The sequence below is a fragment of the Papilio polytes genome, unplaced genomic scaffold (genome assembly GCF_000836215.1).
Source record: "Papilio polytes unplaced genomic scaffold, Ppol_1.0 DF823912.1, whole genome shotgun sequence".
Lineage (NCBI taxonomy): Eukaryota > Metazoa > Arthropoda > Insecta > Lepidoptera > Papilionidae > Papilio > Papilio polytes.
This window is the reverse complement of record NW_013525292.1, coordinates 786,581-809,867: the sequence shown is the minus strand read 5'-3', so window position 1 is coordinate 809,867 and position 23,287 is coordinate 786,581. Positions and strand designations below refer to the sequence as shown.

Sequence of the window (23,287 nt, the reverse complement as noted above, 5' to 3'; positions counted from 1 at the left end):
TAAAAAGCTTTGTAAATCATGTAGCAATAAAAAGATCTGTTGAATGTATTTATTGTATATTTCTTTAATTCGAAGCCCGATCATGACAATATGCTACATCACGATACTATAACGATGTGATTAAATGACTCAAGAGTTACAAATTGCACATCACGTCTTTAAGTAAAGATTTAAGTAAATCATCGCGCTTATAGTTTAATTTTGATTGTCGAGGGTTCAAATCCCTCCTGACTATTGTCGTCAACCTACATTTTAGTAAATGGAAAACGTTAGTCATCATCCTCTTTCTCCTTATCCAACTCCTGTAGGATCGGCACAACACTTTTGTCCTCTACATATCCCTATCATACGTCATCTCAGTCATCACTCCCTTCTTTATCATGTCACCTTTTAGGCAATCCATCTCTTTCTAGGTCTAACTCTACCGGTGTATCTCCACAATCATAACTAACGTTCTCCTTGTAACATGCGATTCATCCCTCCTCATAACATGCCCACACCACGCTAACCTTTTACTCGTTACTTCTCCACTACTGGGGCTACTCTCAAACTTCGTCTAATATACACAAGATACAAGAAATATTAGTAAATTAACAAATTTCTAATATTTTTATTAAAAATTTAACTCGCATACATGAGCGTCGCCAGCTGATGATCTAAGGGGAGACAGTCCGATGGTCAAGGGGGAAAAGGAAGCCCAGAGAGTAGCAAAAATTTTTTTCATTCATAAAACACACACATTTTCCAGTTTTCGTCTATTTAGGGGTATCTGCCTCCTCTGGAGACACCCATTTTCGCGTGTACTTCTGTGGAAGCACCATTTAGTTTTAGAACCGTCGGTGTGTTTTTAAGGTTGACTGAATTATCGAGTTATACTAGCGTGAAAGGTACCCTAACTGATTTCGCCCGCGTGGTATTAAAAAAATATTAAAAGTTACAGGTAAATTACCTTTCTTATGGTGAAAGATATTTTGAAATCGGCCCAGTGGTTTTTGAGTCATTTCAATACTTATAAAAATACAAAACTTTCCTATTTATAATTTTAACTAGCTTTCACTCGCGACTCCGTCCGCGCGGAACTAAAAAAGACAAATGCAAGTAACCTATGTGTTCTTCCAGACTAACCTCTACATCTATGGCAAATTTGATTAAAATCTGTTCAGCAGTTTAGGCTACAAACTCTAACAAACATCCATCCATCCATGCATCCATCCATCTAAACTTTCGCATTTATAACATTAGTATGATTAATATGAAGTATGATCAGTGTGATTAGTATAGATGTATGATAAGATACCGAGCTATATTAAGATTTTGACCATTTGTAGCTTGGACCTTGGAATTTAGACTATTAGACGTTTCGTTAAAACAGCACACATCGACTTTGGACTCTGTGATGAATGTCTTGTTAATCAATTTCAATCATTATCTTTATTCGTTTTTTAGATAAAGAAAATAACATCGCATACTTTTCAGTATATTAAATGAATGGTGGCGCTTGAGTTTGTCGTAAATATGTTTAATAACTTTTTTAAAAGTAATAGAATAAATAGTGTCAACTATAACATAATCGTTAAATACAAAATTAAACCGTTTCCTCGTTAAACAAATATAGTTTAAACAATAAAATGTACAACGGTTATAAAAATGAAAATGATGTTAAAGTTTCTTTCGAAACTGCTCTCGATTTGGCGGGTAAGTGAAAGAAAAACATTTATAGTACATTTAATACGAGCTTTCGCCCGCGACTCCGTCCGCGTGTAATTAAAAAACAAAAGTGAGTTGCCTATGTGTTCTTCCAGACTATTCTCTACATCTATGCCAAATTACATCGAGATCCGTTCAGCCGTTTGGGTTGCAAACTAACAAACATCCATCGATCCATCTAAACTTACGCATTTATAAAATTAGTAAGATTTACCTATAGTTTATATTGTTAAATACTGGAAGCGTAACCTGACATTATACATATGGTGAAAGCATTGTGATGCAACCTGAAGATATGGACGAAGAAATTTAATGTTATTTGTGAAGTCAACCTGCAGTGGGCCAGCGTGGACAACTAAAGCTTAGTCACTCTAACTTAGGGTAGATTCCATCCCATCAGTGGGACGTATAGTGTGCTGGTGATGATTAATATTTTCCCCATGTATACAGTAAATACGTATGTGCTTTATAATTGTTTTATCTGTGGCAGGTTTCGGTCTGTACAGCTATAATCTGACAGCCCTGACTGGCTTTATCATCATCGCCTACGCTTGCATTTCCTTTGGCACGACCATGATCATCCCAACGAGCGCCTGCGAGCTGAAAACCACAAACGCGCAGCAGGGCTTCATTGCTGCGGGACCTTTAGTTGGTGTGTACATTATAGAGCAAAACAGATGTTGCGGTAATGGCAGTAGATGTTGCAATGCTAACATTAGTGTAGGAAGCGGATGGCAACCGGCCACGGTGCCTGTAGAAAAAGCGCCTCAGATCTGCAAATTACTTTAACGCAGCACTCTTACCCGCATCCCTCCCCAGACATGGTAAAGTAGGAGACGACGTAAGAGCTAGAACTGCCATTTTCAGGTCACTGTATTGTACTATATAATACTAAGCCTTATTTGATACCTATGATGGAGTAGTTGTACAAAAATACATCATCCGCCATTTTGTTGCCGCCACCATCTTGGATATACAATTACACAAAATTACATTGTTACCAGGATTAAAAATGTATATTACAGATAATACAATTCTATGCTAGTGCTTTTGTTCTTGGGATTCGATACCTAAAGATCTGCGTAAAGCCAGGTGAAACATCTATTGTTAAAAAACTTAGCTGCTTGACAGTTGAATCCAATTGCGACTGTCAACTTTTTACGAATTCCTTTAAAAGTTGCCAATTATAATTCAGGTATAATCCTGGGCGGTGTAATCGGCGGCTACCTTGGCGACAAGTTCGGTCGTCGGCGCATGATGTTCGTGTCGCTGCTCTCCGCGTCCGTTGTCAACGCATTGGCCAGTATATCAGTAGACTGGATCATGTTGTTGATACTACAGTCTATCGCATCTTTTTGGTAAGTTGTATTCCCCCGTTCAAATATTTTGCGGACTCAGAACTTCACACCAGTTGTATCGCGGAGGAGAGGCCACACTGAACAGTAGACAGTTAATCTTAGGACCCTTGACGTTTTAGACTCTAGAGAATCGAAAAAATGTTAAATAGATATATAAACTATTGTAAGGTGTACTTGACCATTTGCATCATATTTATTCAGTCTACAATACTATGATAGTAAAATCTTGTTCCTTCGCAGTGCTGCCGGCATGTACTCGTTGTCAATGACGATGCTAAGCGAGAGCGTGCCGGTGGCCAAGCGGAACCTGGTCGTGTTAATAGTCACCAGCATATTCCTGATGGCACAGGGAATTATGGCAGGTATTTATCAAGTTCATTTTATTGCATCTTAAGAGATGGTCGCTTATATATATATAACCTTCTTTTTAAGAATTTAAACTACGTTCAGAATTTTGATCTTAAATTTTCTTCTGCGCCAACTGAAATGCTTACTCATTATAATGGATATATTTTCGTCTATGCAAAAAAAAACTAAAGTACATTACTTTACAAAATATTGTAAGAATAAATAATAATAATTAATTAAATTATTCAGTTATGGCCATCCCTATCATCCCTCTATCTTTCTCCATCTATCTTCCGAGCTTGGGGATACACTGGAACTCCTGGCGCTTGCTGGTCCTGGTGTACTCCGTACCTGGTCTCCTAGCTGCAGTCTGGCTACTCACTGTAAAAGAGAGCCCCAAGTACATATACACTCAGGGAAAGGAACAAGAAGCCATCGATATCATTAAAAGCATGCATAGGATGAATAAAGGAAAATCTGCAGAAGATTTACATGTAAGAGGTAATTTTATTACACAAGGGTTATACATTTTATCAACTATCGAAGTTATCAGCCGCTCCTCACAAAATTTACTTAAAATTGACGCAAAACAAAAGCGGGGGCTAGCAGGTAACATTCAGCCGATGACAATAAAGTTTGAGTGAGACATGTTAGTAGCAAAAAAAACAAAGCAAACGTCCACCTAAATTTGCCGAAATATTGAAGCGACCGCTGCTCACAGACATACGTTTGCAAATGCGTAACTTAAATTCACAGAGGACAGATACATAAAGAGAATTCGCTCCCTATGCATCTCCGGCTCCGCGTCTTCTATTTACATACTAGCTTTTGTATAATTAAGTAAAACAAAAGTAAGTAAGTAGCCTATGCGTTCTTCCAGACTATGTTCTACATCTATGCCAAAATTTCATCCAGACCCGTTTAGCCGTTTAGGCTATAGACTCTAACATCCAACCATCTAAACGTTCTCATTTATTATATTAGTAAAATAAAGTAAAGTAAGGTAATATTGTTTCAGATCACAGGTTTAATGTACAATGCCCAGCAGTCGTTTGGTCCATCTTCAACAAAGGAGCAGATTGTGCCGCTCTTTAAAACGCCCCTACTGAAGTATACTATTATAATGACAATACTCTTCGTATTCCAACAGTAAGGTTTTATTTGCTCTAAATAACTTTAAAAAACAGATTGAAATCAAAAACTAGTATGTCCAAGATCGGATGGAGTTTAACCTATGAGACAACTTAAAGATTCGACTTCTACATTAATAGAGAGTAAGGATAGAAAGTTCGAGAAATACTAAATTAAAAATTTTAGTAACATGTTTTTATACACAAGTCAATTAGTAACAGTTATCTATACGATAAGTGGTTAAAATATCGGACACATGCAAACTATGATAATAGATAGATTAACAGTGGTAGTGCCCGCTTTAACATCTTAGCACGAATGGGCTGGCACGCCCCCATTAATACCACGACCACACAGAAGACAGGCGTGAAATGGAAGCAATTCCGTGTTTCGTCTGATGAGTGTGGTGCCGGAGGCCTATTTTAAGTCCCTTTTTCTTTAACGCCCTTTTCTTATAAGGAGAGGATGGGAAGGGAAAGTGGATTTGACAGAGAAGGAGATACATAGGTAGGGGAAATATCCTCTTTATGTGCATCTCCTTTTCTGTCGGATAAGGGTAGGCAACACATTTGCAATTGCGGATGTCTATGGGCAGCGGTCGCTTCGCCATTTTGGCGGATTCAGGTAGCCGCTTGCACGTTTGCCACCTTTTGTTATAAAAAAAAAGATTTAAATTGTAATGCTGTTATGTAAAACAATATAATTTGGAATGTTGAATACAGAGTGGGTGCATTCGGGATATGGCTGCCGACGATAGCCAATCAGTTTGTTCAGATCGTGGAGACTGGCAAGAGCACTGACCAGAGTCTCTGCTCTATACTTAGTACGACCATAGACACTCCACCTGATGTGAGTTTGTTATTTTAGTTTTTATGAGACGCAATTAGCGGAGGACCTAAATCCTTTATGAGCCCAAAAAACGATGTCCTTTGTAGGTAAAGGACATCGATTACGATCGATCTTTCGATTGGTCGCGTATTTTAAACAATTGCGATTCAACATTTTTAGATATTGCTGATAACTTTAGTATTACATGAAAATAAATTATGTTATCATTATAATCCAGCGATTGTAAGAAACATATCAATTTGTTCACTAGTAAGCCTAAATCCTAAACAAAAATAATGATTCCTCTCCCATAGTAACTTGTGAATTGTCAACACGAAGTTTTGTTGCTTATCTGCAGTATTAACTAGCTGATCCCGTGCGACTTCATCCGCATGAAATTATGAAAATTTTATTTCATTGTTTACATTTGTCAAATTATCAATTACAAATGTGAAAATGACATGACATGACAACCTTGCTTCCTTGATGTTGGCAGCATCTTATGGTCTCTTTCCCACATTAGGGTTTTTATCCAAAATCCCCTAAATTTAATGGCGTTAAAATATATAGCCTAAAGCGTGACGTAAGTGTAGGGCTTTTCGTTAAAAAAGGAATTATACAAAAATCTGCTGTAATTGCTGACATCTTAGGCAACAAAGAAATGTGTGTTTACGCTTTATTATAATAGTATAGATAAAACACTAATAACTCGTTAAGTTCAAATGTTATTGATTTAAAGTTCGTAATGACATCTAAAGTATAAAAAGTGTAATGTATAAAAATCAACTTTGTATTAATTGTAAGTGTCATCTATTTATTTACGACTAATATTATAAATGCGAAAGCTTAGATTGATGGATGGATGTTTGTTAGACTTTGTAGCCTAAACGGCAGAACGGATCTCGATGAAATTTTGCATAGATATAGACGATAGTCTGGAAGGACACATAGGCTACTCGATTTTATTTATTTTTATTCCACGCGGACGAAGTCGCGGGCGAAAGCTAGTAAATAAATAAAGTATTCTACGTTAAACAAATTACACAAATATCTTAATCGACACTATGATTTTATGTCAATTTAATGATTCTGTATATAGCCAAATGCAGTACCGTGCTCGCTTAACGTGACCTCTCTACTGTTTGTACTACTGGTGGGCGCACTAAGGTCGATTGTGAACGGACTCCTTGGCTTGGTAATTACATTTATTAATAATGCATAGTAAAATATTAATTGCATGTATTGAGTTGACTACAATCCTATTTAACTTTGTATAATGGTTACCTTAAAAGGCTTACAAGTCTATTCTTACGTAGAAGTTTTGTCGATGGTCTTATGACGTCTTGCGTTAACGGCCTGTACTGCGCAACAATACTTTAAACACAAAACGTCGCGCAAACATTGTCGATTTCAAATAGAATTATTTAATGCAGAGAAAACCCAACCTTCAGCAGTATTTTAACATTAACGATGTATTTTTATCTTGCGACATGCAGATAATAAACCGCGTGGGTCGTCGTAACATGGCGATGGCGGTGGCGCTAGTGTGCGGGCTCGCGGGCATCATTACAAACCTCATCCCCAACGCGTTCGGCAGCGCCGCATTCTTTGTTATCTTCACGCTTGGCATCCTCATCGTAGGACTGTACACAGCCATCACTGTCGCGCTATTCCCTACCAATCTAAGGTCAGTTTAACGAATTGAGGTTTTTATAAATGTAAACCGCTTCACTTCTGAAAGGTAGTGCCCGTTTTAACATCTTTAGACAGACAAAGACAGGTGTGAAGTGGGTGCAATTTCGTGTTTCGTCTAATGAGTGTGCGCGCCGGATGCCTAATTTTTGGTCACTCTCCCTTTCCATCCTTTCCTTATAAAGATAGAATGGGAAAGTTGAACTGATAATGGAGGAGACAGGAAGGGGCGAAACGAGTATCCACTATGTGTGCGTCTCCTACTCTGTAGATCAAGGGTAGGCAACGCATCTGAAATTGCAGATGTTTATGGGAAACGGTTGCTTTGCAATTTTGTGGGTTTCAGGTGGCCGCTTGCTTGTTTGTCACCTTATGGTATATTAAAAAAAAAGTTGAAGTGTTGTTCGGATCGTCAGCATTGTTGTATGTGCTACAGGGCTCTGGCAGTTGCGCTGACGATGACGGGCGGCAGGATAGGTAACTTCGCTTCCGTGCAGATCCTCAATCTACTGCTGGAAGTCAACTGCGATGCGGGATTCTATCTTTTCAGCTCGATTTTCGCATGTATATAGATTTTGTTTTTTTTTTGTCATGTTCAAATTCGAAAAAAATAACTCTCGCTAAATAATTAGCTTGTTTTCATTGATTTCTTGGTTATCAGTAAAAGTGAATGGACGTTTAAAATAGAAGTATACTCAATATGTATTTTTTGAAACTTTCAGCTTCAGCGATCGTAGCAGCATTCCTCCCCAATGACAAGAATTTACAAATAAACCAGGCGAAGAAAGAAGACTGCTCATAGATCTTAAGTTAAATTAGGCTTTATTTGTAAATAAATGTTATATTTTAATATGATTCCGATTTTTGTTTTTACAATTCCTTTATAACAGGATTATAAAAATTAAAAGCGCCATAGATTTCCTTCTTTACGATGACGATAGAATTAAGAATTTTCGCTATAAAATAAGAGTTTTCCTGGAAAAGCTCATTTGTAAGCTTATAAAGTTCAATTTCATCACATTTTTAGTCAAAAGATGGCGCTGTGATGAAACTGTTAAGATACTATCACAGTTTTTATAACTCCTCTCATCTTCCGTCCACTAAAGTGACTAGAGTAACCATTCGTTATTTCCTGAAACTTGGTGGTATCTGATGGTGGGCAGAAAACTTTCGTATCTGTGGGCGGGAGTACTAGGATAGCATAAAATTGTAGATGGGTTCCGCTATGATGGGAGAAACGCATGCGTGAAAATATTGATTTTTCACCCCTTGTCTAGTCTGTAGAGCTACGAATGTTAAAAATGGATGTGGTATCTAAATGTACTTTTGCTTTTATAAAATTTCGGCAAAGTAGTATTATGAGAGGTTTGTGATTGTAAGGCCGTCTAGTGAATTACATACAGAAATAATATTAAATACACGAACACTTTTTACAAAACCAAAGTTTTAAATGAATTTCCTTGGCCTTCTCCATTTCTTCACATACTTTCTCGTTATAGTGATCTTAGCAACTTCTTTGTGTGTATGTTGTCCTGATAATTCAGACATCGTGAAAATTTTTGTCGTAAACAACTTGAAGAAAAAGCTTTGGAATGTTGAAAGCATCGTGAATAGCTGAAAAGCTCCGAAGACTTTGTTAGTTGAGCATTTTTATCTTCCCGTTAAAATAAGGTAAAACCAAGTTTAAAACCATTTTACATGCCCTACAATGGTCGTAATAGGAATACATTGTTTTAAAATTAAATAAGTTTTTATTGCAAAAAAAATATTTTTGTAGCAACTACAAGGCAAAGTCAGGGTTGCTAGGCAACCGATACAGGGCCGCCATTTACAGAAAACTACCAGGAGAGCAGCAACGAAAAGAGATAGTCGAGTTTCACAGGAAAATGGAAGGCGGGTAAAAGCTCGCCTAATGTTCCGAGTATGAGATTCAAAATCTCTCCAGAAAGAGAAAGTATAAAAAATTTAAATTATACAATTGTACAAAAAATGTATATTTAAGTACCACGTTTCTAAATCATAAGTCACAATTTATTTTTCTAATTTTAAATTTCCCAACCAGTTTCCCACATCAATAGTTCGGAAACACAATACAAAAACAATAAGCAAATTATCGAGTAGTTTATACATGCCTTATCAACACTTACATGAATGTATTGGAATATCCGCCACTTCACAAGTACAAAGACTAGAAAGTACGGTATTTAAAAAATCTTGGCAAAGGGCATGGTTGAAACTTGGTCTCTTGAACAGTAACCATAAATAGTTGGGGCAATATAGTTCTCACAGAAGGATAAATAACCAGGCTACCAAAAAAAAGATATCCATGTTTATTTCTTTGTTTGGCTCTTATGAATGAAATGCAGCAAGTATGATTTCTATGTTACACTATCAATGGCTTGTTTAATCTATGACACTACGTACTCAACAACACTTTACAAATAATTAACAATAACAATTTAAATGGGAAAATGTGACACGTAATTATTTGTCTCTAAATAACAATTCATTCACAACCTCTTAAGAGGTTTTATTGTGTAATTAAATAGTTGCATTCGGAATTCTCTTGTTAGTCGAGTTGAAGATTTAAACTTCGAACGTAACGTTTTAACTGCCAGTACTTTCAAAAGTGGTTTCGTTAAAAATAAAATGCTGGCCGAAAGTAATAAAGAAATGAAAAGTGCAACCGAAAAATATAGCTACGATGATGCTTTAAATTTAGCAGGTATATATTTTTTATTTTATTTTTAATTTAATATTTCTCAAATAATTATATTGCCTGTTATTGTAAAGGTTTCGGGAGGTATACTTACTGGATGCTGTGCTCGTGCAACCTGCTCATCCTGGCGATGTACCTGGATATCTTCGGGTTCTCTGTGGCTCTGCCGGCGGTCGCCTGCGATATGGCGCTCACCATTACACAGCAAGGCCTGCTCTCAGCTGTGCCTTTGATTGGTCAGTATTCGAATAAACTCATCCATTTTACAACGAAATTTTTTTTATCTTTAATTATAATACAATTTCAAAAATAGAATAACGAAATTGTTAAGAACAAAACTACAAGTTTTTAAACTTCTTGTTCCTTCTGAAACGGTTAATAACCACAAATCCTCAATTTTTTATTATGTTCTTAACCCATTTCAGACGGCAAATGCTTATTTCCCGAGTACTGTGACCATTTGCCTCACTGAGTACTGTTATGTTTTGAGGGTTTATAGTTACTTGTTAAAAATTGTTTCTTATTGCTTTAGGAGTGATGCTATCGTCATATGCATGGGGTCTGTGCGCCGATACCCTCGGTAGACGTAGAACCCTGCTCATAGCGATGCCGATAGGCGCTGTTCTAAATCTAGCTGCCAATGTGGCGCCAACGTACGCCTCTTTAGCTGTACTTAAATTTCTATCAGCTGGCTTGTAAGTAGTTTTGTTTATTTTTTGCATTTTTACGCTTGAATGACTTAGGGCCTGTCCCACTAAATTGTAAATTGTCTTATAACAATCCAACGTGTAAAATAAGTGATGGAAATATCGGATTTTGTTACCTTATCTGACAGTGACGTCATTTTTAAGCTATCTGAGCCAGTGGTGGGACAGGTCCTACTCTTGTCAAAGAGAATCTGCATAGATATTTCTGTGCTTCAAGGCTTCAATGACTTGAAGCCTGTATCCTCAATAGTTTGTGCTGTGTGTTTATGTATCAAAAAATCTTAATGTACAGCACATCGTCAGCGAACGCCGCCGCGTTTGTACTACTCGGAGAGACGACGCCTGCGCGACACCGCAGCCGGTTCCTCTTCCTGATGGCCAGTGCCACCATGTACGTCCAACTCGTCATATGCTGTGAGCACTTACTTTAATACTTTAAATTCGATAAGACTACGAAATATTATTGTTTTTATAGGGAATCCTTATTTAGTTATTCTCAGTTAAGTAACAGCAAATCATAGAATGCAAATAAGAAGTCCATCATGACCAGAACTAACTTTCCTATATAAATGTAAATTATAGTAGACGTTTATGATCTTTTTAAACAGTGGTAGCATTGCCAGTTTTCGAGCTCTCCTTCGACGTTCACATCCCATTGATGTCTATGCGCTACCGACCCTGGCGACTGCTCATGCTAATCATCAGTTTTCCCGGCATCCTTGGCGTGATAAGCATGGTCTTCTTACACGAAAGCCCTAAGTTCCTGCTCAGTTCAGGCAGAACGGAAGACGCTCTTGTTGGACTGACGAAAATTTACAATTATAATTTTGTTGGAAAAAACGATTACTCTGTAAGTATGCTTTTCTACCTAGTTCTGGAGGTTTTTCTAGCATTAGTTTTGATTGATCAATATTATTGTTTTAACAGGTCAAAGAAGTGTTCTTAGAAGAGTCGACAGTCAATATTCCTAATGACGTATCGTTCGTGCGTAAGATATGGAACCAAACAGCTCCCCTCTTCAAACCTCCGCTTCTAAAGAATTCGTTAAAACTTTACTATTTGCTACTGAGTGCTTATATGACGTGAGTTATTTTATAAACAAGTCATTGCATATTAGAACTGTAATATCTAGAATGATGTTGGTTCCAGTATAGGATGTTGATTTCTTTTCTCTAGTTTCTCAGTCTTAGGGCCTGTCTCACCGAATCATAAATTATCTGATAACAACCCAACTTGTAAAATAAGTGATGGAAATATCGGATTTTATTACCTTATCTGGCAATGATGTCATTTTTAAGATATCTGAGCCTCTATCAGCCAGTAGTGGGCCCTTGCTATTTTATTTGTCCTATTGTCGTATAGGTCGACGGGCTATACAATGTGGGTGCCTACAATGACAAATGCATACTTCAACGGTGAAGACAACTCTGGAAAAACGTTTTGTGAAGTCGCCAGCACTGCCTCTTCTAACGTCACGGTAATTATAAAGATAAATTCAATTGATTACTGTCGTAGAGTCGAGTTTCTGTTGTCGATGTCTCTATGCATAGATTTAATATGAGAATTCTACACTTAGGGTTTCACTTAGTAACCAATCAACGGTTCTCGCTTGTCATTTATTTTGTATGTTATTCTGATTATACGTAACTTCATGGATATCCATGCATTTGCATATGCAAATAAATTGTGCAAGGACACTGTAACACTATCCCTGAACACGAAAACGTGATTCGTGACAAATATTCACAATAGAATGAAGGGATACAATACAGCTAGCACTTTATTATTACAATATAAACTTTCAAAGGCATAAACAACAACATTCTTACACTTATTTACTTTTTTTTTCAGTCGTCTGCAGACTGCAACAATGTCGTTCAGCCACTAACCTTGTACGCAGTGGCTTGTTATTCTGCAGTATCTGGCAGCCTCAATATTATACTTTCATTTGTGGTCGGCAGCGTAGGAAAAAAGAAAATAACAATGATCGTATTCACTGTATCCGTACTCAGCGGTTTGGCGCTCATTTTCGTGACACTTCCGCTACTTAGTATTACCCTATTTTATTTCTTCAACTACGTCTCTCTTATCTTGGGTACTGTCAATACATACTTAGTTGAGTTAAATCCAACTTACTTAAGGTTAGTGCGAAATTTTACCTCAAAAACTAAGTTCTATTAAGTCGAAATTGCATTTGAATTCGGTACAAAGATGCATGAAAACATAAAACCAATTATTTAACACTGTAATATAGCCTTGTTAAAATAAAATAAGATAGACTCGAAAATAAGTTATAAAAGTGATAAACATAAGTGGTAAACACTTAGATAAACATTTCTTTACAGGGGAATGGCTACATGTTTGTCTGTAGTAGTCGCGAGAGGATTCGGCTTCATTAGTGTACAGCTAATTGCATCGCTCCTTGCAGATCATTGTACACCCATGATAAGTGGATACGTCGTTTTAGTTATATGTAAGATTGCTATAATTATTGACATTTTAATAGAAATTACACATATACACACATACTTATTTAATAATATGCATTTCGTTTTTCAGCTGGATTGGCAGTAACTTTTTTACTTCCGGCAGATGAAACAATTAAAGCGGACTCTAATGATATCGTAAAAAAACCGAATGAACCAACAAAAACACGGTGCTGATTAACTAAAAGCAACATCTAATTATTAAATAAATGGTTCGATCGCCTGAATAATTTTGTTCAACTTCAACTTAGTTCAAGACTGAATTTAGTTATTTTTTCTGTATTTTAGCAATACGATTTAACATGAATAAATGAACAATATAGTAATAAATATGGTACGTTTTCTTAAAAAAAAATGTAAAACACCGCAATCCCATTTCTTGGATATAAAAACTCCGAAATTCAGCCATGAAAAGTATATGGCAGCACAGTCCGCTGTCATCTCAATCAATGTCATGTTAAATGTCAAATTGTCATTTTCATTTGTAAAACCGCTACTGATAGCGAAATGTCTGAATCTACCGGTGAAATAAAGCCCCGAGCTGTAGTTTTAGGAGGTAAACTTATTGCATTTGTGATTAAAGTAATTGCCAATTATCGCGAGGAAGTCATACATCCGTAACTAGATGTTTTATTCGATGTACTACATTTTTTCAAACCCAATAACGGTCTTTCGAAAGTGTTAGTCATCGGGTGACCTAAGTGTTTTTTCTCATTCTGGTCTCGATTGCTACAGGGTGCGGCTTTATCGGTCGGAATCTGGTTGAATACTTAATAAGCAACGACTTAGTGAGTGAGTTGCGAGTGGTGGACAAAACTCCACCCCAACTGGCCTTCCTCAATCCGACACATACAAAAATCTTCGAGGACCCCCGCGTTGAATACAAAAGCGCAAATTTAATCAATCCAAGTAAGTAAAAATTGCATGTAATACAAAAGCGCAAATTTAATCAATCCAAGTAAGTAAAAATTTACATGCATTCAAAAACTTTGTATTCAAAAATCAAAGTCATACTGTAAAGATACTTATTCAGACATAGTTGCTTAAGCATTCATTTTAAGTGCACAGTTAATTACCAACATAATAATAATTACTGAAATTCTGTAAACAAAACACTAGCTACTATAAACAATAGCAATTTTAAATTGAAAACAACTTAAAAGGTCTGTATGCCAAGTAGATAATACAAGGAAAATGAGTCTTAATACACTAGTAGTAATATAACAGATTGCTTGCGACTTCGCCCGCGTAAAATTAAAAATAGCCTACATTACTCACTGATAACATAGTTTTTAATGGTGAAAGAATTTTTGAAATCGGTCGAGTAGTTTTTGAGTTATTGCAATATATACTAAAATCCAAAAATACAAATCTTTCCTGTTTGTAATATTAGTATAGATAGATAACAGAACTATAATAAATAAGTACACAATACAATATAAAGGAACACCTGTATACATAATGTGTAATTTTTTTATTCTCTTTATTTTTTAAAGGGACTTTTGTTCCTTAAAACATGTCAGTCCCATAATATCTTAAACTAAATACCGAAACCATACAATTAAAAACAAACACAATTTAAAACAAGAAAATGAAAAGAAAAAAAAAACAAAAATAGTTTTAACAAATTGCTATAAGGCCCTTAAACCATGTAGTGGACTTCGTCTGCAAGGTCCGTCAGTGGCTAACCTGTAATTACTAGTAACAAAAGAAGGCTTCAAAATATTAAAGGTTAAAAGGTCACTTGTAACTAATGTTTTATTTATATATTACTACACATTTTCATGTCATTGACACAAGATAAGTTATCAAGTTATGTGATTCATTTCCTCATATACATTATACACTATTTATGTGATGTCTACCCAAGAATACAAAAAAAAATGAAGAAGAATATAAAAAAAATAAGAAGCAAGAAGCGAGAATATAAACATCGTTTTTTTCTCATTCTAATGTGGTCTACTTTACCTTGATATACCAAATGTTTTATTTCTTGCCAAACTGTATGTACAGTTGGCGAATCTAGAGGTGTTCCATTTAAAAACCACTGAAGATATTGAGTAGATGATAAACAATATCCAATAAGACTCAGCTTTTAACTATATCTGTATGTAAAAAGGTCGGTCTGTGGTACATGCTTATTATAAATCATCGTCTTTCTCCTTATCCTACTCCTGTAGGGTTGGCGCAGCATGTTTTTGTCCTCCAAATAACTATCATTCATTATCTCAGTCATCACTACCTTCTTGATCATGTCACCTTTCACGCAATCCATCCATCTCTTTCTATGTCTACCTCTACCGGTATACCTCAATACTCATAACTAACGTCCTGCTTGTAACATGCGCATATTATACTATGTAATTTAATTCAATTAAGCCCTCTTTTTTTTGTCTGTGATACATCACCAGCTCACTACATGTCCCCAACGAGGGGCTCAGAGCCTACCCTAATAAGGGGTGACTAGGCCATAGTCAACCACGCTGGCCAAGTGCGGGTTGGTGTCTGTGATAGCTAATGCATAATTAAACCAAAACTGATAAGTTTAAGACGGAAATGTTACCAGACACAAAAAAAATTGATTAATGTAATTAATGAGGCATTACATTAAAGTGATAAATGCAGTTTAACGCAAGAGTAATGTAATACGCGCCGACTCGTTTTGCTTACATCGCGTGACTTCCGTTTACGATTGGAAGACTCACAAATGCAATTAATTATCTGTACTCTAATACCAAATTATTACGTTAACTCTTAATTCGACGGAATGTTTGGGATTTTTTTTTATCTATACTTAATTTTATAAAGAGAAAAGATTTGTATTTTTATATGTATTCGATACACGTAAAAACTACTGGGCCGATTTTAAAAATTCTTTCACCGCTATAAAAGTAATTTATCTGTTAGTAACATAGGCTACATTTTTACTATTTTTTTAATTCCGGCGAAATCGCGCGCAACAGCTACTTAGTTATATTTTTGGACTTGACATAAGTACAGGACTGATGCAATTTTTTTTTAATTAGGTGTACATCACACTGGACACAATTGAAATATGGGGTTGTTAGCTAAACACTAAAACACATTTTGCTAGATCCAAGATCTTATCAATCTAGGATATAACAATGCATGTTTTATCACCACTGATTACGAGCATATACGAAAAAACGAGATAAAATAAGGCAGCTGCTAGTAAATATTGATTTATATCCTTGACTGGTGGTCATGGATACGACCGTTCAACGGTACGACCGTTTGTGATATTTCTATCATAGTAGGACATGACTCAACATGTGACATTCCATTAAATATATTCTAAACTAGGTGATGCCCGCGACTTCGTCCACGCAATATTAAGATAAAAAGTAGCCTATAATATGCCCATCTATGTCAGCTCCGGTCAAAATCGGCCCAGCCTTTTCAAAGATTACCCGAAACAAATGCAGGTTGCAGACAGACAGACAAAAAAGTTTAAATGCGATTTTCGTTAACAACATAAATACATCATTTTCCCGAAATCTGGAATTTTTCTTTTGATTTTACAAACAGACACTCTAATTTTATTATATGTATAGAATTTTACAGTTTCCTGTTATTGTATCAATACCATGAAGATGACAATAATTACTGTTTGCTGTATAATTTAAGAGTTATACATACATTGTTATGTTCTATACATTTTATTTTAAATGCAAAAACATTGATTTTCATACTAACAGTTGTGTAAATATCATAATTAGACATATCCTTAGAATTTCATACATAAGCGAAGCAAACTAGCGTTAAAATATATCATGCATTAATAATGAACAGAATTTGAATGATGCATGTCTTGTGAGGTGGGCCATTGTGGACGGCTATCTTCAGTGCATACTAACTACCCTCCGATACCCAATTCATATCCTTCATTTAATTACAAAGCTTTATTGTCTGCTTACTATGATTTGTATGATATTACTATGAGTAAAATAATATTTATTAACTACTAGCTTTCGCCCGCGACTCCGTCCGCATGGAATAAAAAAAAAAAGTGAGTAGCCTATGTGTTCTTCCAGACTATCCTCTACGTCTATACCAAATTTCGTCGCGATCAGTACAGCAGTTTAGGCTACAAACTCTAACAAACATCCATCCACTTTCGCATTTTACTTCTTACTAATGTTATAAATGCGAAAGTTTAGATGGATGGATGGATGGATGTTTGTTAGAGTTTTTAGCCTAAACTGCTGAACCGATCTCAATGAAATTTGGCATACATGAAGAGAATAGTCTGGAAGAACACATAGGCTACATGGTTTTGTTTTTTTTAATACCACGCGGACGGAGTCGCAGGCGAAAGCTAGTTTATAATATTAGTAAGATGTATTTTGTGATTTGTCAAAGATTGTTATAATGTAACATGATATGTGGGGAGGTCAAGGGCTATTTTATACAAAAAAAATCAAACTGATGGTTTTATTCTAGAATGTATCCCGAACTATAGTTAGTACAATCCCATCAACTTGCCCTTGTCCCTTCGGAGAATGCAATCAATCAAGAGCCACTCTATCAAGTGCTGACTAAGTTATATCACAAAGCTCTTTGTGTAGGGATAGGGGAGAGACTATTGTGCTTAACTAACCTATCGTAAAAAATATAAAGAACATAAAGAATTTGGAAGGGTACATCAGTAGAGGTAGACTTAGAAAGAGATGGATGGATTGTGTGAAAGGAGAAAGATGATGAACATAATGATTTTATCTTTTCTAAAAAACAACATACAATCATTTTTTTCCACATGTTTTCATAACTTTTTTCTTTCAATTCTTTGATTATCTTGTTATTTTTTTATTATTATTAAGTGTGCCTTTTCCAGCATCATGCGCGACAGCTCTCAATACGGATGGGGAGCCGTGGGATGTGGTAGTGAACTGCGCGGGGGAGACGCGCATGGGGCAGACGGAGGCAGTCTACTCGGAGGGCATCTTCACGCTGAGCTGCAATGTGGCTCGCCAGTGCGCTAAGATGAAGGTCGGCAGGCTGGTGGAGATCTCCAGCGGCCATATGTATAGTAGCGATAAGGTTAGTTCTACTACTGTTACGTTGTTACACTGGTTTTGCTATGCTACTCTGTGGTACTGCATGGAAAATTGAAAAAAAAAATAGAGTAGCTTCTATACATTGTTATGCTGCTGTTTTATGATATTATATAGATATGGAAAATATAACTATAATGTTTCCTTGGTTAATCGGATTTACGAAGTCCTGCAAGTAACACAATTTTTGGAGACATTTAGTCTAATTACTGTATGGCTTCTTGGGATTAAAAGCTTACAAAAGCATACTAATCACAAGATTATGATTTGGTTTGGAATATTTGATATGACAAATTTTCGTAAATTAATGTCCATTGATATATGACTGCTGGTTAAGAAAACACAAGCAGTAACTAAGTAGAATAGTAAAAAACAGAAAAAACTGCGCAAAAGATACAAAATGTACAGTCGGGGAATTTGGCGGTGTACCACCTTAAACACTACAGTCGTTTGAACATTTTGTATATTTTAAAACGAAGCGGACCAACGCGAATGTACAAATTTGTCGTTGTCTTGTGCAATGCAGTGTATGTCTATTCCAGCCACAGAAAGAAGATTGTCCCATAGAGCCATGGACGGTAGAGGGTCGTATGAAGAGCAAGGTGGAACAGGAGCTGCGCAGTCTGGAGCCCGAGCTGAGCTACACGGTGCTGCGCCCCGCCATCGTGTACGGCATCGGCGATAGGAGGAGTTTGAGTTAGTAAATCAATAAATCCGCCACACCGTCGGCTGAATTGTGAAACGAATCTTTTAACTTCGCTTCGTAAACGCCTTTTACAATCTTAAATTTCTAAATATTAATATAATTTGAAGTTTTGGTTTGGGCCTATCGTTTAAGATGTTATATAATGTCGTTTCAATATTCGGCCGTGAATATTTGTTCTTAGTTATTGTTAAGACTATTAAAAGATTGTTTTAAATATGACCTTGATACTTGGTCAAGGTCACTGTGAACCTTATACTTCATACTTGTTAAATGCGAATGTTTGGATGAATGGACGTTTGTTACTATTTATCTCCAATAGTTAACATATTTCGATGTAATTTAACAGAGATGTAGAACATAATCTGAAAGAAAAAAACATCTACCTACTAATTTTTTTTTTTAAATCCCGCACAGACTTAATTGCAGGCGAAATCTAGTAATCTAATCCAATGTTAAATATATTTTTCACGTATTGTAATCTTGTTCGCAGCTCCCAGACTACTGATAGGTGCAATCTACAAGCACCTCGGACAGACGATGAAACTGCTGTGGACGGCGGAGCTGAAGATGAACACGGTGCACGTGGAGGACGTGTGCCGCGCCGCCTGGACCCTGGCCCTCGCTCCGGAGGCGCAGGGCCAGGTCTACCACGTGGTGGACGAGGCCGACAGCTCGCAGGGCAGCCTCGCCAAACTCGTCTCCGAGATATTTAAAATCAAACATGATTACTACGGCACGGCGATATCCACCCTCGCTAAGGTATGTAGATATCTAGGTAATTCAGCATTTTTTTTAATATTTGTAAATTGGTGACGGTTATAAGGCAAGTGTGTTCTGTCGATTTCAAATAACTTATTTTTTTCAATAAAGAACAGGTTTTTTTCATCAAGTTGGTACTGATTAAAGAAACCATTACAAGTTGCTTGTTTCTTGCAAGTTTACAAAGAAGACTACTATTTGAATCAGTTGATGGAGTTTCAATTGATTTTAGCTATAGATGATTATTGACGCTTTAAGGGTTTAAATCTTCACTATTTATATTGCGTTATGTTACAGACTGACATAAGCGCGGTAGTAGAGCAAGCCAACGACACTCACTTAAGCGCGTGGGCGGACATCTGCCGGCGGCACGACATCCCGCACACGCCGCTGGAGCCCGCAGCCGCCGCCGAGCTGCTGCTCAACAGGCAGCTCTGCCTCGACGGCGCGCGCCTCGCCGCCCTGCTGCGCCCGCGGCACCCCGCGCCCACCGCGCACGCGCTCACACAGGTCACACCGCACACAGTACAGAGTACACAACACTGAACACACTGTATAGAGTACACAACACTAAACACAACACTGAACACACTGTATAGAGTACACAACACTAAACACAACACTGAACACACTGTATAGAGTACACAACACTAAACACACAACACTGAATATACAGTACAGAGTACACAACACTAAACACAGTACAAATAACACAACACTGACGATACAAATATACAACACGCTTCGGTAACTTTTCTTAAATTTGAATGGAAACATATACGAAAGTCTATACTCCATTGACTCTATCAGCGTTTGCAATTGAGGCGTCATTGGAAATAAATTAGCCGATGTTCATTATAGTTGTTTTAAACACATTAGGTAGCTATTGTCATTCTCTTATAACTTAAGACAAATTATCAATATTTGTCTGTTTTAACACAGGTACTAGAAGACTATGCTGCAATGAACCTATTCCCCAAGGAGTTCCTGCTATGACGCGCCTCCCCCCCGCGGACGTCCTCCCCCAGGGCGCGCAGTGACCACCCCTGAGACAGCGAGCCGCGCAAACAACACAGAGCTTCAATGTAATCGAAATTATTATAAACAAACCAATATTTTTCGGCATATTCTGTGATAATAAGTGAGAAATCCACTTTTGCTCAAAATATTTTTGGAGAAATTTCCTTACGACAGTAAAATAATCTAACCTCAAAATTTTCGGACAATAATATTCACTATGCATTAAACTGGACATCGACAAAAAATGTACAATTTTTTTCCCTTATCGCCCGATATTAAAATTAAAAAGCTATCCAGTTTCCATCCTACCAACAAAAGAGATTTTAAAGTATACAAAAATATGCAAAATGTTAAAAAAAATATTCCATTATAGTACTTAATTTTTTTTTTACTTTTGTAAGTTTTATTTCCCTAGCTTGTAAGTACTTAAATATAGAACTGCCGCTTTGCTGTGCTTTTCTGCATTTTCCTATACATTATAAGAAAAAAATGCTTTTATGTGATCCGCTTTTGTAAACATTCGATGTATTTAAGGCTATGTGACGTCATTTGAACAAAAATGGCGGGTGTTTGAAGTTTGCAAATACGCAATAAGAGTGAAAGAGATGGATAGAGAGGACAGACGAACTGTTCTATGTCAAAAATAATTTATAGGTATCTTATTTTATTTTCTTCACAATTTGTTTGTGGAAATATGGATTTAATTTATTTTTTGACTTTGTTTTTTACCTTATTAAATTAGTTTGTGGCATTATTTCAAAAAAATGTAATGTTTATTGAAAGAAACATGAAAAGCCTTTAGCTACGTACTTCAGAGATACATCCATGAATTTTATATAAATGACGTTACAAGCCTTATTTAAATGAAATTTCATAATAAATCTGATTTTTATTTAAATTCAATTTTATTTCCCTAATAAATAAAACCACTATTAAAATAATACTTTTTAATAATTCAAAATTTCCAAACACGACACAACAAATTTAACAACATTGTAAACAATACGTTTTCACTACCATACACGTATTGAAACATCTCGTTTGCATCGAAATACAATGTTTTTATACATGTATCAACAGTGGGAACGCAAAAAGACAGCTGGATTGCCTTGACTTGAATTTTAACACGTTTACTGCCTTCAGAGTCCAAAATTAAAACTAAAATGTCGCAGTAAGAAAGATGTTAATAATTTTCAATTAAATAAATAAAAAGTGAATCAAGATCATTTTTTATTTACAACAGCAACAAACAGTTTGTATTTAGACTGCAACTAAGTAAGGTATAGATCGACAAGGATATCTGACCTGGTGGACATAAATCGAACTAAATGACAGCTTATCGCCCCCTTTCAATGACAGTGTCACGATATCTTTTTCGTACTGTAGCTACTATGTTTTAATACCATTTTATATGTCGGTATTACACATTTTCTGACAGAATCAACCAATATCAGCACCACACCGGTTCGGATATAAAAATAATACACATATTATGCAGATTTTTATGCAATAAAATTCATTCTTTAATCGAAATTATAAACAAAAACTTAACTGGGTCATTTTACCACATGGGTCATAACGTACTAGGTCATTTGACTATATATTTTAACACTTCATAACCCACTGGGTTATTTGACCATTTGGTTCATAACCCACTGGGTCATTGACCACATGGGTTATACCCACACTGGGTTATTTGACATGGGGTATAACAGTTGTTCTAACCAGAGACATTTTTATCTGTGCTACTCCAGTATTTTTGCTCTCTTCCGCTGACCTTTTTTTAATCCAAGCCTCGGAGCGACGCGCAGCAAATTTGTCAAAGTTACAATTGTGCCATATATTTTTCTATTACCAAAATTACAAGTTTTTATAACATTAAAAGATTTTTATTCCCCTGTTCTGCAATGAACAACAGTGATCGACAGATTCATAATGCCACTAACTCCTGGCGAGTACTTTCACAATAGTGGCATAGAATAACCCATAAATTTGCCTCGAAAATTTCAGTTCTAAAAATGTAAAGGTCAAAAATGAAGTTATTCAGTGCGAGGTCAGGGCTTGAGGCGGTCAGCGCCGGCCACCTCCGCCGGGCTCACGTAGCAGTAGTCCGTCAGCGGCAATATCACCACCTGCACCTGGAGATTTTAACAAATACTGTTATTTTTATACAAAACTAAGTTTATGGCCACACTGTTTATTTGTCATGGTGTCATGCCAGCAAGTCAGTCGTGTCCGAGCCACCGACAGGAGCAGACGTCCCAAGCATACAGTACACTAAGGATTTAAATATATAAAACACTAGGAATTGCTCGCGACCCCGCTCGCTTGTATTTAATAATAATATAATAATAATAATAACTTTATTTCAAGCGTACAATCGGCTCATAAACTTGTTAGTAAGTTTCTTAAATTATGTTAGTGACAAAACAGAATATATACATTTTTTTTATTTTATTTTTTAAGAAAGAATTTAAGAAAATTAGCCTATGTTACTGATAACGTAGATTTAATGGTGAAAGAATTTTTTAAATCGGCCCATTATTTTTTGCATGAATGAAATACATACAAAAATACGAATCTTTCCTCTTTATAATATTAGTATAAATAGATAAACAAAAGTAAGTTTCGCGTATGAAGTTCACTCACACTGGCCTGTCAAATAAAATTAAGCTTTACGCTTCTGTAACAAGATTTAATTTTGCTTTTTGACCGACTTCCCAAAAGAAGGAGGTATTCAATTCGTCGGTA

The 23,287-nt window shown here is 36.2% G+C and overlaps 4 protein-coding genes across 5 annotated transcripts in view; 3 read left to right on the top strand and 1 right to left on the bottom strand.

The window, feature by feature from the left end:
• The first annotated feature begins 1,484 nt into the window (after positions 1-1,484).
• On the top strand, positions 1,485-7,919 carry LOC106102717 (putative transporter SVOPL). Of its 2 annotated transcripts, XM_013282269.1 has the most exons (11): positions 1,485-1,695; positions 2,198-2,359; positions 2,903-3,065; positions 3,306-3,427; positions 3,663-3,907; positions 4,432-4,562; positions 5,267-5,393; positions 6,472-6,567; positions 6,869-7,059; positions 7,501-7,628; positions 7,787-7,919. In XM_013282269.1, the coding sequence occupies exons 1-11, from the start codon at positions 1,629-1,631 to the stop codon at positions 7,864-7,866; spliced, it is 1,512 nt and encodes a 503-aa protein (XP_013137723.1). In that variant the 5' UTR covers positions 1,485-1,628; the 3' UTR covers positions 7,867-7,919. The 2 variants fall into 2 exon arrangements, with proteins under 2 accessions (XP_013137723.1, XP_013137724.1); XM_013282270.1 differs by lacking the exon at positions 7,501-7,628 and having other exon boundaries at positions 7,787-7,897.
• A 1,794-nt stretch (positions 7,920-9,713) lies between these two features.
• LOC106102642 (synaptic vesicle glycoprotein 2A-like) lies at positions 9,714-13,153 on the top strand. The gene is made up of 10 exons (XM_013282183.1): positions 9,714-9,789; positions 9,858-10,019; positions 10,316-10,478; positions 10,783-10,904; positions 11,099-11,340; positions 11,418-11,572; positions 11,853-11,961; positions 12,342-12,631; positions 12,836-12,963; positions 13,050-13,153. Exons 1-10 carry the CDS (start codon positions 9,714-9,716, stop codon positions 13,151-13,153), a joined length of 1,551 nt encoding a protein of 516 aa, XP_013137637.1.
• A 270-nt stretch (positions 13,154-13,423) lies between these two features.
• LOC106102719 (sterol-4-alpha-carboxylate 3-dehydrogenase, decarboxylating) lies at positions 13,424-20,927 on the top strand. The gene is made up of 7 exons (XM_013282272.1): positions 13,424-13,532; positions 13,712-13,885; positions 17,832-18,037; positions 18,594-18,747; positions 19,248-19,516; positions 19,814-20,026; positions 20,459-20,927. Exons 1-7 carry the CDS (start codon positions 13,484-13,486, stop codon positions 20,510-20,512), a joined length of 1,119 nt encoding a protein of 372 aa, XP_013137726.1. The 5' UTR covers positions 13,424-13,483; the 3' UTR covers positions 20,513-20,927.
• A 1,663-nt stretch (positions 20,928-22,590) lies between these two features.
• The window catches only part of LOC106102641 (BTB/POZ domain-containing protein 17), a 5,777-nt gene continuing 5,080 nt past the window's right edge, over positions 22,591-23,287 (bottom strand). The window contains exon 7 of the mRNA XM_013282181.1: positions 22,591-22,674. Within this exon, the coding sequence (XP_013137635.1) occupies positions 22,591-22,674 (84 nt within the window). The remainder of the gene's footprint in view (positions 22,675-23,287) is intronic.

What these genes read in the sequence shown, in the direction of transcription:
- LOC106102717 (XM_013282269.1), top strand. Translation starts at nt 1,629, where the DNA reads ATGTACAACGGTTATAAAAATGAAAATGATGTTAAAGTTTCTTTCGAA. An exon ending in GGCACAGGGAATTATGGCAG is followed by an intron (nt 3,428 to 3,662) that starts GTATTTATCAAG and finishes TAAATTATTCAG; the next exon opens with TTATGGCCATCCCTATCATC. An exon ending in ATACTCTTCGTATTCCAACA is followed by an intron (nt 4,563 to 5,266) that starts GTAAGGTTTTAT and finishes TGTTGAATACAG; the next exon opens with AGTGGGTGCATTCGGGATAT.
- LOC106102642 (XM_013282183.1), top strand. Translation starts at nt 9,714, where the DNA reads ATGCTGGCCGAAAGTAATAAAGAAATGAAAAGTGCAACCGAAAAATAT. An exon ending in CTCAGCTGTGCCTTTGATTG is followed by an intron (nt 10,020 to 10,315) that starts GTCAGTATTCGA and finishes TTATTGCTTTAG; the next exon opens with GAGTGATGCTATCGTCATAT. An exon ending in CCAGCACTGCCTCTTCTAAC is followed by an intron (nt 11,962 to 12,341) that starts GTCACGGTAATT and finishes TTTTTTTTTCAG; the next exon opens with TCGTCTGCAGACTGCAACAA.
- LOC106102719 (XM_013282272.1), top strand. Translation starts at nt 13,484, where the DNA reads ATGTCTGAATCTACCGGTGAAATAAAGCCCCGAGCTGTAGTTTTAGGA. An exon ending in ATATGTATAGTAGCGATAAG is followed by an intron (nt 18,038 to 18,593) that starts GTTAGTTCTACT and finishes TGTCTATTCCAG; the next exon opens with CCACAGAAAGAAGATTGTCC. An exon ending in CGATATCCACCCTCGCTAAG is followed by an intron (nt 19,517 to 19,813) that starts GTATGTAGATAT and finishes GTTATGTTACAG; the next exon opens with ACTGACATAAGCGCGGTAGT.